Source organism: Mycteria americana, chromosome 1, assembly GCF_035582795.1.
Source record: "Mycteria americana isolate JAX WOST 10 ecotype Jacksonville Zoo and Gardens chromosome 1, USCA_MyAme_1.0, whole genome shotgun sequence".
Taxonomy (NCBI): Eukaryota; Metazoa; Chordata; class Aves; order Ciconiiformes; family Ciconiidae; genus Mycteria; species Mycteria americana.
The window spans coordinates 64,192,058-64,207,042 of NC_134365.1; the positions used below are offsets into that span (position 1 = coordinate 64,192,058).

Below are 14,985 nucleotides of genomic sequence, written 5' to 3' on the forward strand. Positions count from 1 at the left end.
CCCTTTTGTAAGAAGTAAGACAGGATGTTACTTGGAAAACCTTCTTTACCTATCATTCTTCTCTTAAAGCCTCTTTTCCTCTTAATCTCTCTCCCCCAATTAACTGTGTAAATGATCAGTGCTGTACATGAGCTGTGCAAGAGAGTCAGAATCTATTATTAGTTCTACTTTATACAAAATGGCCTAGATTTTATTCATTTATGTTATGAGAGATATTAAGGAACATACTCTTGTGCATTTTCGTGTTCCCTGCACACTTCTGCCACAGTCACTCTAGGTCCTTCCCAGGCTCTGCTTTGTAATCCCTTCATTCCCCGCCCCCTCATCCCCAAATCCTCTTCTAGCTGACCTTGCTGTCCTTTCTTCCCTCATCAGATTGCTCTCTCTGCTACTACTTAAGGCTTATGCACAGAGGAAGATAGCGCTCACTAAATCGTGATAACTGTGATCTGAACTTGCTGCAGCTAGCTGCTGCTCATCCCCGGCGCAGACCCTTTGAAAGGGGATCACGCTGCTTTGCTCCCAGTTGTGCGTTCAGAAGGGTGTGTTCAAGTCCTTTGTGCCCAGTGTTTTCTTCTGGCTGTCTCTCAGCCTTCAGCGATACGAGGCAAGAGGAAACGCTTGCTTTAGGGATGTCAGCTGGAATTTAGATTTTCAAAACATACCTCGTTTGTGTCCATACTGGGAGTCAGTGCAGTCGCCTAGTGTACTGTAAATTCATGCTTTGTTTTAGTGTAAGCAGATTTTTTTTCCAGATAAACTCATAAAGCCCATAAACTCAGGCTTCTGTTTTGTTTCTCTCTTGTTTTGTTAGAAAATACATGTTACTGAACAAATGCAGAATTAACCCCTTTCTACCCTGGAAACAATGATTGTCCCTAAACTGGGACAGTGTTTCTCAGATATGTAAAACAGCTGTTGAGTATAGAAAAATCTAATCTTTCCAATTTGAATAATTTTCTCCTGCTGCTTCTTCTGTTGACCGTGTTTTCCTGGGCACTGGTCAGTCACAGGATCCTCACAAATGTACAGTCTGAACAGGCAAGCCAGGCAGAGAAGGGGAAGGTTACAGTAGTAGTATCTCTATTTATAGATAGTATGGAGAAATGACAGCTGGGAAGAGAGTGATTTGCCTGTTGTCTTTTAGGAAATTGATGGAAAGACAAGGAAAGAGAAGCTAATTCTGTTGACTTCCAGTTCTGTGGTTTTTCTTCCCACCTCCTTCCACTTCAGTTTCTAAACATACCATAGATTAGAAAGGGGGTCAGACTTTTTAATGGATGCTCGAAGAGATTTTGAAAATCCCTGAACTTGAGGCAGTCCAGCAATTTTGTGTACAGTTGTTGTTTTGTGCTTCATAAGAGGAATCACTCATTCATAAAACAGAAGAACAGTGGCAGCAGATAGAAGCATCTCCATGCTGCTTTCCCTCTGTTCTTTGCCTTTTTGCTTTCTTGTCTTTTCTGAGATTATCGTGCTTGTTCAGAAAGTACAATAATGCTTTCTACCTTTTTCCAGACGCATATGCATGGACACCAAGAATATTCCTCCTCACCAGTATTCCAGATGCCGAGGACTTCAGCCAGGCAGCCTTCGGCACCCCCTGCTCAGCTTCCACACAACAGCCTTCAGGGCCAGGGCCTTTGCTACACCACCAGTTCCACTGAGGACCTCCAGCCAGGTCATTCTTCAGCCTCTCTTATCAAAGCAATTAGAGAAGAACTTCTGCGACTTTCTCAGAAACAGACAACAGTGCAGAACTTCGATAGTTGATTTAGCATTCCCTTGCAAATCTGCCAGGTATCCGCTTCCTATGGAAGCAAAGACTTAGAGGAAATCAGCAATGTTGTTCTCTCAAAAGAATGAACTTTCACAGCTCTCTTGACAACACTCTGGAAAAAATGAAAAAGGCAGCAAAATGAGGATAGTAAGGAGAGATGGGAGACTAACAGGGAAAACCATCAGTGTCATCACAAGTAATATTAATTAATCTGCTAATACTACGGTGCTCCTCTTCTCTCCCTACCCTCATTCAGCCTAACAAATAAATAAAACCTGAGGTCAAGAAATCAACACTCCAGCAACAAAAAAAAAATCACAGGAACAAACTCTAAGTATGATAGACTCCTTTTTCTAAGGAAGTAGGCGAAGGTTTGAATAAACTGAGATGACATTTTGCAAGAGCTTACAAGTATTCTGATCTCTCCAGTGCTTATGGGGAACTTGTTTGTGTTGCTGTTCTGCAGGATTACAAACTATCAGCTCAAGGGTGTTGAAGATGTGATCCCACATAAGAATCACTTTGGTTGTCAGGAACAATGGGACTACTTAGAATAAAAGTCTTTGTGAGCTACTTGTAACAAACTGGAACAATAATTGTTATAGCTCTGTGCTTCCGAATGGAGCTACCCTCTGCACTCTTCCTTGTTTTCCTTCTGGTGCTGAAGCTTCAAGTGTTCCTTCATCTTCAATGTTTGCAAAGTGAAACATTGGCCTTGTATAACTAAGAAAATATCTGTAGACTCATTCAGGCTGGAAAAACAAAGCAAAGCATCCAAACAGAAAGGGCTTGGTATTTATTTTGTTTAAAATTTCTTGAAAACTAGGAGAGGAATACTCAGCCACAGTTGAATTTGGGGAAATGTGTATGTATATCTTTAAAAAATATATTTACATACTATATGCTTGTGCAAGACCAGCGATAAAATATTGCCACTCTGTAGTTGCTTTGTGGACAGAAACCAATCCAGTCTGACTGGTACAGGGTCACCAGCATTACATTATAAATTGATGTCCTAAATCATTGCTTATGTTTGGATCTGAATAATTTTAGTGAAAGTCAGTGACAGTTTAGAGCATTAACATAGGCTTAGATTTGCGGTTTTGAGACAGTTTCTATATTTATACTTGTTTCCACTGTCCCTTTGGACAAAGGGTAAGCATTATCCCCATGGTAGAATGGTACGTGCCATGGAACTGTTTGTCGCTGTTTTTTCCAGAGTTAATTTAATATTAGCTACGAATTTACTAATACTTGGCCATTGCATAACTGTAACTGACATAATACATATGGAAATTTTACTTAAGTCATTATTTGTTGGAGTGTTTTTATTTTCAGATCAGACTGAACTAAAGCTAACAAACTGGCACAGAGATAGAGGGTAGGCTCAGTGTTTGTGAGGAGGCGTGGGAGCCTTGCCCTAGAAAAATGAAAAGCAAAACTATTTGGTGCTACAGTGTGGGTATTTCAGACACTAGCAGATGGCAGTCTTAAAAGGTCTAAGGAACAGTGGTCCGCCAAAGAGATCATTGGGCAGTTGATAAGGGAAGGGCTGCATTTACCTCACTTACTGGGGTAGAAATGGCATTGGTAAAATACAGGTATATAACACTGGTATGGTATGGTGGTCTTTGGCTGCCAAATCTGTTCCTGGTTCCAGTGCACAGTTCAATAACTGTGACAGGACTAACTCAGACTGAAATGAAAACAGGTAGGAGGACACCATGGAAGACCCCTATGTACATCGTTCGTGAAGTATGTATATAATATCCATTGCCAAAGCCAAACCTAGGAAGCAACTGGCTGCTCACTGATGTGGAAAAAAAGATGGTATGTTTCCCGTCTTTATTAGGAAGCTCAGTTATTTTTCTGTTTACCCATGGTCATCAAAAGGCTGTATGAAATTGTTTTGAGGGACTTACTGTAGCAAAGCAGTCTAAACTAATTTCCAGTTCCCTGGCCAATACTTAAAGCCCTCATGGGCACTGGTTGAGGTTTGAATGGAGTCGGAACACCAGCGTGGTTGTGAACAGCAGTACCAACAGGTTGTTATGTTTTGAAATTTTTAAGCTTTTTTTGTGATAATTGCTTCTAGGATAAAAAAAAAAAAACCACCACATTTATTTTCTGCCAAGTTTGTAAACATGAATGTTGCCAGTACTTTTGCAAAATGTCAGGTTTTGCAGAATGAAGAGTGTATCAGGCAATGTTCATTTGGTCTTTTTGACAATGCTGAAGACTGACTGTTCCTAAGTGTTCCCATTGAAACCATCTCTTTCATAGCCCACATCCTTTTCCAGCTTTAATTCTGTAGTGAGGTCAGAGGCCAGTGCTTATAATATTAGCACATTACTGTGTCTTCATTTCAAGAAAATGTGGGCTTCTAGAAAGTAAGTTCATTGTCTGGCTGCTGGTTCCAGCTATTTAAGAAGGAGTATGAAATAAGAGCTTTGAAAGTTAGAGGTACTTAGGCCATTTCTCATTCATTTTTGCTACTGATGGTGATGCTATTATGATATTCCATCTTTTTATGTTTGGAAGAATATCCTTTTTCTTTTTAGTCCCAAATCTTATGAAGAACATGTACAAGACAAATATGTACTGCTAAATAAAAGAGGCTTTCTGATGCAAAAATCCCTCTTTAAAACCTTACAAGTTCATGGGGAAGGACAGTAAAATGTAAGAAGTCGGAAAGCTGTGTTTGGAAGTTATGTTCTCAAACTGGCTGGAGACCTGATCCACAGTTCACAAAAAATGGTATGGCATAGTCTGTATCTTCATATAGTAAGAAAAGTAATACATAAGGCACCAGTTCCAAGCATGGTCTTAACAAGGGAGACCCATACCTTACTTTCTGCAGCTACAGGAAAAGCTGCGTTTTTCATGTGCTACAAAAGGACTCTGGAATGCATGTGCCAAAATGTGTGTTTCCACTTGGGAATTCAGGGAAAAAAATGTGTAAGCTTCTGCATCCCCATGTGCTTGAACTCTTTTGCCAATTTTTTTTATTGCCCTATTAAAAGGGGGTGGACCCCAAACCTTTTTTTCTGAAACTTAAAGTATCCAGAATTTAAGTATCTGTTAATGAATCTACCAGTTTCTGAAAACACTGATCAGATGAGAAGTTGGTACAGGCACAGAAAGCTGTTACCAACAGTTACATCCATTTCCATGACTAAACCATCTGGTTCATGGAATCCTCAGGCTCTTCTCTTTCTTCACAATTTTCCTTGACATTTGTGTTTAGTCTGTGTTTAGCTTGGCATGTAGGAGAACTTGGCGAGATGCGAGCTGTGTAATTTAGCTTGGTTGGTTTGCTTTTCCTTTCCATGGCCAAAATGTTGACCTCTAGCCTGCTTCTTGATTATCTTTGGAGCTAAGTGAAATTTTACAATTACTTTTCGTACACTCAGTTTGAAAGGCGGAGCACACTTCAGTACTATAAAATATTCTCTACCAGGATGTAACACATGGTCCTGTAGGTGACTGTGGGCACGTGACTCAAGAAAGAAAACCTCGCTTTTAGGAGGAGTGAATTGCATAGGTGCTGGACTCATAACGTTAAGTATGCGCACTTTGGCGCAGTAAGTGGAATTTCACTGACCCTTTGTGATGTACTGTACTTGCAATGGTTTGGAACAGGCTTCATATATAGTGGCTGGAGAGCAGCAACATCACACAAGGTCTATATATCACCTCTGCACCCAAAGGAGTGGTTGGTGAGATGTTGGCTACCCCAGTATCATGCACCTTCATGCATGATATACACACATAAATATGTAAATAGATTGATCACCCAAAAGTTCATGTTCCTACCAAGTGCTGAAGTTAGTGCCTTTAAATCAGATCACTGACAGCAGGGTTATAGTGTTATCTTAGAAAGAGGCTGTTTAAAGGGGTCATAACTTCCCAAGAACAAAACAGCTGACACTGTTGCGTGTTAACTCATGGCTTGAAAACACATTAGGTGGATTACACAAGGAAGCTCGTATGTATTCGAGCCCAAGTGAATTCACCAGTTGCATGATGTGGATGGCAGTAGGCAGTTGAACTCATTTTTTAACTCTTACCCTCACTAAATTCTCCCCTTTTCCAGCTTCAATAATTTTTCAGCTCAAGGAAGAAATGGGTACTTCCCATTCCATGCCTCATCTCACAGTTCTTTGTTAACAGGTGCCAGTCCTTGAAAAAAACATTTCTTGGCCAAGAGCTTTGAAGTGGCAGGATGAAGAACATTTGTGACTTTGAGGTGGGAACATGTTGTGGGCCATATTTTTGCAGCACTGAATAAATAAATGGATTAAAAAAAATAACACCTGTTTAGTGTTTTCTGAATATGGGCATAAAGCTGAAAATGGATGAAAAGAAAAAGGATGATATCTGATTGTCAGAAGGCAAAGGACAGCAACCAGGTCTCCAGGACCACCTGTGACAGTGCTCTAAAAAGCGAGACAAAATATTGGGGACTCCCCCTGCCCACACTCAAGCCGATTCCATAACACAACCCCTCCTCTCTGCAGTCCTTCGCCACTTGCAGTGCTGGTCTGTACGAGTGAGGAACATCTCTCATCAGTGAGACACCCCAAAGCAGTTCGCCAAGGCTGTAGAGTTTCTCCAGGACTGTTTAGATGTGCCTAGAGAAAAGTAGTAGCTTTTAAAGTGCTTAAATGTGGAAATAAAAATCCAGTACCCTTTTGTGGTGGACATCTTTTCCCTCTTCCTGTTACATTTTATTTTAAAATGGAGAGGAAGCCCTGGGGATGTATTCTACTGTCACCAGTCTGCTGTCATTTATGTATTCCAATATCTCTAGGTCCTAAATACTGAGGAAGCAGAAATTGGGAATGAAAGTTTTTGGCAATGCCGATGAAGATTCACTGTAGTTATGCAGTATTTTGGTGTGAGTGCACTTGAGTGCTTGAAAAGTCTGGTATCTCTCTTACAGTGAGTGTCCCTTGAAATGCAGCTTATGTCAAAAGGAGGACTGTAAACATTTTTTCTGTATCTCTTGACACTTAATTCGATGAGGGCAGAACAAGCTCAGCTTGTGACAGCTCGTACCAGTAGGATTGGTCATTCAGATCCAAATGTTGGTCTGCATATTGTCCCCTGGTCGCATCTGCATGACTTCCACTGAAAACCAGTTGGACACGTGTATGCTTTGGAAGGAGAATTTATCCTACAGATTCTTTAGTACAGTTTGGGATGCACTTGGCAAGATGTGTCTAGCTTTGACGTACAAGTCCCAGGGTGAGTCTGCTCACCCTGAGAGTAAGAAACTTGAGAAGCAAAAATCCTGTGGAGTTGCACTGCCTTTTTAAAGAGACTTTTCTGGAGTAGAGCTGCAGTCCTGTGAATCCCACTGAAGACTGATAGACGAAAAAAAAGTTAACATTAGTACTAGAAAAATACACCTTTTTTTTGCACTTCATAGTTTGTAGAGCTGGAATGTTTTGTCTTTATTTCATGTTACTTTTTCTTGATACTCTTTACAGATAAAGTATGTGTTTTCCTTTGTAATGGCCACTCCTGTTTAGTTTTGCGTAGTTCTTACTCCATAAGGGGAAGTTTATGTTTAGGCTGTTACATCTTGCCTTAAACAGAATAAAATGTTGGCACATTTGAACAAATGCTCTGGAGATTCTTTTGAAATGAATGCTAAACCTCCGTGCATCCCTGGCATGGTGGTTTTCAGGTTCACTTACAGCAATCCTCTTATTGCCACATGTAGAGCAGGCGCAGTGAAATGAGAATTAAGAGAGTAGAAAAGAGACTGAAAGATGAAAATTGCTATTTTGCATTTCCAATTATATTCTAATGTACACACTTCTTAAGGGCTCTGTCATGTTCGCATGAAAACTTCTCTAGGATTTCTGTCCCAGAGCTTCTTGAAAGTTGGTTTTCTCATCCAGGCTGTTTGAACGTTTTAGTGCTGTGCATGATTTAAAAGCAGTAGCTGGATATTGTTTGTGTTTCAGGAAAAACTTCTTCATATTCAAGGAAAATTAATGCAGTGTTATATTTGGCAACGTGCTGTGCTCTTTTGTTCCTGAAATGCAGATCTGAAAGAAACTTGTCTAAAGAAATAGGAATTTTAAAAAACCTGCAATAATAAAGTCAGGAAGCTTTTATCCTTGGACTTAAGGAAACAGGAGAAAGAATTGTGGATTAGCCACTATCGGTAGTACTTCAACATAGTTGCCAAATACGAAGTTGTTCAAATTTGATGCAATACAGGTGATCTGGGCATCCACAAGCTCATGAACCAATTACTGGATTTGTTAGTCCATGCAATCCTGGATAAAATGGTTTCAGGTAAGTCGCCTTGCATTTTGCATGGAACACTTCCTGTCAAGCATTTCCATGGATGAGTTTGATCCTTATGATCGTTTCTGTCTTCGGGCTTGATGATGGCAGCTTTAAACAAGAACACTTCAAAAATTCAAGATTAAAGGTGAGGAATCTCCCATTTGTAGATGTGCAGTCAAGTCTTTACATGATTGCTACATCCTCCTGTACTTCACTGCCCTGTGGAAGAAAATTTGCTAGGGTGCTGGAAACCACATTCTTGCTTTTGCAGACTAGAACTGCAAAGAAGTGAAGAGAACAACACTAGTGTCAATGAGCATTATTTAGTCCTCTTTATTTAAGGATGAACTAATGCCTCTTACCTAACATTATCACACATCTGTACTAGACGTTAGCATAGCTCAGCTAAAGCACGGTGATTTCTTCATATAGTTGAGCCCAGAGGGTTGCCACATTGGAATTGAATGTTGTTGGACTGATCTGGTTTAAATATACAGTATGGTGAAATGCCATGAAGGGGAAACAGACTAGCAGAGATTGCAGATCTCTTCCTTCTCTTCCCCCATTTAGACAAAGCAGACAGAGCTGTAGAGGACCTGAAGAAGTACTGTAACTTTTGCTCCATGAAAGTCACACTGAAAAATTAACTTGGCTGCATGTTTAATCATGTGATCTGAAAACTACAAGCTAGGAAAGGACTCGCCAACCACAGCCCTGTATGTTGGTACCACTTGTTTTGTCTTTACGATTAGGTAAATCAAAGAGATTGGAAAAACCGCTGACAGAAGGGGTATTAATAAAAATAACTTAGTGAAGAGAAGTCATCAGAAAAGAGGCAGAGCTTACAGAAATATCATCAGTTGGGGGTCAATTTGATTTCCAGTTCCCCATTGGAAAGGGAAGAGAAGGAAAGAACAAGACAGGTCTTTTGGGTTGTTGCAACCAACGTTGGGCACAGCTATGGGCAGGGAATGCAGGGAAGAAACCTGGTGTATTGAGTAAATAGTGAATAAACATAAAGCTGAAATGAGTAAATAGTTTGGAAGATACGGCCACCAAAGAGCACAGAGGCAGCAGAAAATTTAACTAGGACTCTGGGATTAGAGAAATGTCTTCTATACGCTTGTTTTAAAAAATAAAGCCACTCACGAAATAGTTGAAGGGTGACGCAGTGTGTTTAAGTTGGTGCACAAGCTCGCAGTAGTGAATACGTGAAGTTTATGGAAAATAAGATCAATGGGAGAGAGAAGGGTGGGGGGAAACCAGAGTGATTGTAACCACAAGGGAAAAGTTGAAGAAGTCACAGAAAGGTATTACTGCATGAAACTACCCACAGTCCTCAAAGGATTAATTCCAAAACGCTGGGGGGAAGAGCTGCTGCAAGGGAGTCCAGTGCGGTGTCGGAAGGGTGCTGTGTGTCGCCTGTGAGCTGGGCAGAGGAGGGGAGGGGAAGGCAGGATTGTGTATGCAGCGTGCTTTTACCTTCTTCCCCAAATACCTGCTGCTGGCAGACAGAGCTGGACCAGACGGGCCTTTGATCCCACCTTGCTGTTGCTACAGCACGCGAAAGGTCTGTACGGCCTGTGGCATCTCCGTCTAAATTAGGTTATAAATTGCCCCAGGCTCTTCTGGTTCCCCCAAGTGGCAAACCAAACTGGGGGGGGGGGGGGGGGGGACGGGACACACCTTTGGAGAGACAGAGAAATGGAGGGATTTGGGACTGACACAAAGGGAGCAGTGTTTAGTTCACGCTGTCCCCAAAATATGCGTCTGGCAGGTTTACAGATAGACAACGTGACTACCGCTCATAGTGGCAGAGGGAGAAAACGAAAACCTTTACAATTAGTTTAGTTCCTTAGCCCTTCGCGCGAAGGGCACTGTGACAAGCAGGGTGTGGGGGTTGGAACAGAGCTTCGTTTGCTGGTCACTGAGACTGGACGCTTTTCCCCTGTGAGTGCAGAGAGGCTTTCTTTTGGAGGGAGAAGCCAATTCTGCGGGAGTTTTATGTCAGCAAGACCTAGGGGCCCATAAACTATTATTTCTGATAGGCAAGCAAAATGGTTAACTGAATGTGTCTCTAGACTTCATACCGTCAAACTGGACAGGAAAAGCGTGCGTGTCTCTTAGAGCTGTATTTCTTTCCAAGCTGTTTGCAGACATGGGAGACGATACTGCGTTGTTTACCCCGTGTTTGTTTCTGGAAGGTTATTATGAAATAGGAGTTGGAAATAAACTCTATGAAAAGTGCATGTTTGATTCTGGGAGAGAAACCTGAAGCGAGGTTTGAATTCCACAACAGATGCTGGTTACTGTAAAATAAGTGGGATCTGGAGTGTAAGGATGAGAGAGGGTGGTTGCTTCCCAAGGATGCCTATATTTCATTCTTTGGCTATAATTAATTTCAATAATTTTCTGAAATCCTAGCTTTTGTACTGGCTTTATCAAAATTCCTACAAAGTCCCAGTACAGAGCACCTTTTCTTATGAATTTAACCTCTGTCTTTTCCCTGTGTGTTTCATGCAAGTAGGAAGCTCTGGTGCTTGCCAGTTTTCATCCCTCTAGTGATTTTGCAGAGTGTAATCATTGTAAAGTGCAATTGCTTAATATGTAGCTCATTCACTAAAACCCCAAGGACAGAGGCAGTGAGTAATGTGAGTCATTACCAGAGCAACGGTATCTAAAAGATGAAGAGTCATGCATCAAGTACCAATCCATTTAGTCTTGAATTAAGAATTTAAAAATGCACTAGTCAAATGTGATTGATATTATCTCCAAGCAAACTAAGCAGTTCCCCTGGAATGCTGTGCTGCTACTAATGTTTTTTGATACTTAGAAGTGCTGATCGGTTACATATTCCCCACTGCTCTGTTTGTCTGTCGAGACACCTGTAGACCAGCAGCTTTCCCAGGTGCCATCTGCATCTCTCTTTCCTTTCCAGGCACTACATACTTTAATGCCTGAAATTCAGAAACTTTGTCCAGAAAATACGAAGAAGTGTTCTGGCTTGATCAGCAATGTTAGGGTTCAAACGCGTGTTTTTCAGTCGCGCTTACTTTTATTCAGCCATCCAGGTTTCAACCATTTTTTCCTTTTCTTTCTACTAAATCATATGAGAGTTGGAGTAGATTTCTTCTCCATCTCATTCCAGCGAGGAACTTTTTGGCCCAAGGACATAGAATTTGACTGGACAACGTACTATAAATGACTGGAGCATTAACATTTCCATCATCGTTCTGAGGGGGTAGTTTGCAGCTTAATAGGTGATATGAGCTATCAACTTATTTTTTTACATGCTTTGAGATGCACGAGAGCCTAAACCAGCTCAGTGCTACAGCATGGCATTGTATGTAGCAGTCTGAAGGGGCACCAAGGTTTAACACAGGTGAAATGATTTATGTACACTGATAAATCGGGAGTTATGTTTCGCTTCCAAGGTTTCCTCTGGGAACAAAAGTGACAGGCTTCCTGAATTACAATGAAAAAACCCCCCAAAGAACAAAACAAGGCATGTGCTGGATGTACGTGTAGCTCCCTTGAAGTCAACAGGACTTGGGCAATGTTGCACTAGTTGGGGGATCTACTATTAGAGGTATTACAATGTCAGTGATATTATTAGGAACATGAGATAATACACAATAAACGACTACACCAGTCTATGACATTGCTCGTGGACCACATTTGGAAGGCATTGTACTATACAGTCACCTTTAATTTGTGCATCAAAACCAGACCACAGCCTTCTACTGTGACATGATTGGTCTTAAAATAGGGGTTATAACTCAGAAGCTGTACTACTGTGTGCTGCCTAGCTAAAAATATTCCAGGAAATGTAGCAGCAGACCACAGATAATCTTTAGATTGTATTTACTGTAAATTAAGTATGTATAATCTATTTCTGCATACTAATTTTTTGTCTTTATATCAGTTTCTCGAGTCTTTTGGATGCAACTTTTTTATTCTGCACTTTCTGTAACTATTGGCAAGCCTCTGAAACACTGACACTGCTGTTAGAGCTTTTCTCCTCCTTTTGCACGGTGCGTTGCTTTGCGTTGTGCTTGTGATTACCCACCGTGCCTAGAATCAGTACAACACGTAGCGTGTACCTCAGAGAGTCTCTTTAAAATGATATTTTATTGTTTTGTACTATAATGCACAGGAACAGGTAAGATGTTTTAGTCGGTAGCCTTTGAGCTTTCGGGATACTGCCACTTTGTTTAGGGATCCCAGAACACACTGGGAGTAGCAGTATGTTCATGACATTCATTACAGGACTACATTTTTCTAAGTGACCCAATCCACTTCATAGGAGGTCAAATGACTTGAAAAGAAGAGGCTATAGATCAAACCTGGCAATGTCAGATGTCAAAGCAGGTGATGCAGTAAGGAAACAAAACTGTTATATTAGCTCAGAGGTTTACAGGTCACTGGTCTAGAAAAAGTATACATTTCACAGCAGAAATGATCTGTAAGATACTCCATTTGTATACCTGATTTTGTTGAGACTTGGGTGTCACCCTTGAACATAGGTATACAAAATCCTTGGGGGCATTACATTATAGAAAAACTGTGGGTTTTGTCCTTCTTTCCCTGGTTCGGTTGAGCTGGGAATTCTCAACAAAAGCTGTGAGAAGCAAAACTTGAGGCTTAAGTCTACTTAAGCCTTTAAGGTAGCTGCACACAGCAGACTATTTTGGAGACTGTGAAAAAACAAACAAGCTGTGCTTTTAAAGGCAGGCTTTAGGAAGCCCCCCAGAATTGCCCAGTTATTATGAAGCTAGTTTGCAGGTGTAATGCTGGGCTATAGGACATCCAGAGCTTGCGTCACGTGCTTACAACTCTTTAGACTGGAATAGATTTACTTTCGTGACCGGCTGCATCCATGCACTCGCAGCCTTAGCCAAGGGAATGCGAAAGCTATGAAACATATGCCCTCAAAGATGAAAACCAGTGCCATATCCAGCAGGCACTTCTGTGTTCCCAGCCACGAGAACAATCTCCATAAGACTGAGAACTGTAGGAAGAGGTCTGCAGAAGGTAGACACTAAGGCAATACGTGGAGATTTTTTCACAGTATCTATCACATTGCTTTCAGGCCAATGCACGTTTTCCACTATTAAAACTGATAAATCAGGAAAAAAATGATGTATGTAGCTAGAAGATTTTTGTCCGTCAGTGACTGCAGTGGTTATTAACTGTCAACTCACTGTTCTTTTAGTCAACACCAACAAGAAGATGTAGAGTCCTTTGTTTCTGTAAGTTTGTATTTCTCTTTTTTTTTTGTGTGGAAAGAAGTAGTTGGCTGGTCCAACACGGAGATTTGTCTTGTGAAAATTACTTTTGTTTTAATTGTTGTATGTTGAAATGTTGAGATTTTTTTTCTTAATTGAGCAATATTTTGTGATTGCTTACTACTAGTAGTGTGGCACATGTAAAAAGAAAAAAAAAACCAAAACAACCAAACAAAACACACACATTAAAAAAGCCACAAAAGAATTAAGCCCTTCCCTTTCAAAACTTTCTTTCCCGACGCTAGTGTCTCTGCTCAGCATTTCACTCCAGAAGACTTTTTGTGTTAAGTGATACTAATGATAGGAAGGATGTCATTTCCTCAGTGTCTAACTTGTACCCGTTCCTGTCGATGGTGGGTAGTTGGTAAGGGACGACTGCCCACCACTCTGAAATGGCACAGCGTTGTCCTGATCGAAGGGTGTAGTTGTGCCAGAACCAATCTGAAGAGCCTTAAACTGATTGTATCTTTTCTAAGTGGAAAAGTTATGCATTGATAAGCTGAAGGGAGGATTTAATGATATTTAATAGATACAAATGTCCAATAGAGCTTTCTTTGGTTTAAGAGTAACTTTTTGTGTTTCATTTCAGTTGGTCTCTAGCAGGTTTCTAATCCTGTGTGTGTCTGGATGGGTTTAACACTGACTTATTATTTTAATAATAGACAGAAATCAAACTGATGCAACTGCCCCAAACCAGACAGTTTGGCTGCAGTGCGGCAAACCCTCCTGTGTGAGTATTCCTTGTTAGAACCATGTTTCTGACAATTTGGGTTGGGTAATTCCTTGCCAATATAAGCTTTATCAATATAAACCAGTCAGAGAATCTTTCCATCAGTAAGAGTGTTTATTATCATTTTGCATAAATGGGAACAGTTTTGTGCATGAATTGGCTATGCTGGTTTAAACCTGCTTGCCACGGTTCAGCTTAGCTTAGTGACTTGGGCAGATGCAAGCTGAATAAATACAACCAGCGTTCAACCCCTACAAAACAGTTCACACATAAACAGCACTGGAAAAACTAGTTTTAATTTCAAACCAGCCCAAACGATCCTTAAGTTTCCATAACAGAGTTTTCACTGGTATCAGTTAATAGACTTTAAAATACCTCAGGTTAGTGAGTGAAAAGGACTCCGGATAATCAATGAGTTACATCTGCTTACTGGTGTAACCTGGCCTATGGCTTAGTAATGGATCTGGTAACATTGGTCCCCCAGAAAATAGCTTTATTTGCCCACTTTCTGTTTCAAAGTCAAAGGTTAGGTGCTGGCTTGTCTTAAGGCAGTATGCTATAAACTGGTAACTGGTCTGTCAATGTCTCATTGCTGCTGGCGCGCTCACAGCAAGCATGAAAGGGCTCGGGGAAAAGGGTTTCTGTGCGCTGTGGGACATACGGAGTGGCTTGCAGGGACTTGCCTGCTCCGCACCTTGGCTGGCAGCTCTGACCTGCCGGGGAGGATGAAGCCCCAGCAGGATGCCCCACTTAGATCTGGCCTTTTTTGGCTGAAGGTATGTTCCCTTTCTTTTTTGTTTCTTAGGAAGTGCTTGAAATGCTTAGTCTGTCTCCACCTCACTGCTCCCGGGTGATGCTGCTTGCTGGCTTGCCCTGCT

The 14,985-nt window shown here is 41.1% G+C and overlaps 1 protein-coding gene across 5 annotated transcripts in view; it reads left to right on the top strand.

The window, feature by feature from the left end:
- The window catches only part of KIAA1549 (KIAA1549 ortholog), a 153,022-nt gene extending 149,936 nt beyond the window's left edge, over positions 1-3,086 (top strand). For 4 of the 5 annotated variants that reach the window (XM_075503125.1, XM_075503143.1, XM_075503134.1 and 1 more), the window contains one exon: positions 1,519-3,086. In XM_075503125.1, the coding sequence (XP_075359240.1) occupies positions 1,519-1,773 (255 nt within the window). In that variant the 3' untranslated portion in view covers positions 1,774-3,086. The remainder of the gene's footprint in view (positions 1-1,518) is intronic. The other variant, XM_075503152.1, reaches the window with a different exon arrangement.
- The last annotated feature ends 11,899 nt before the right edge of the window (positions 3,087-14,985 follow it).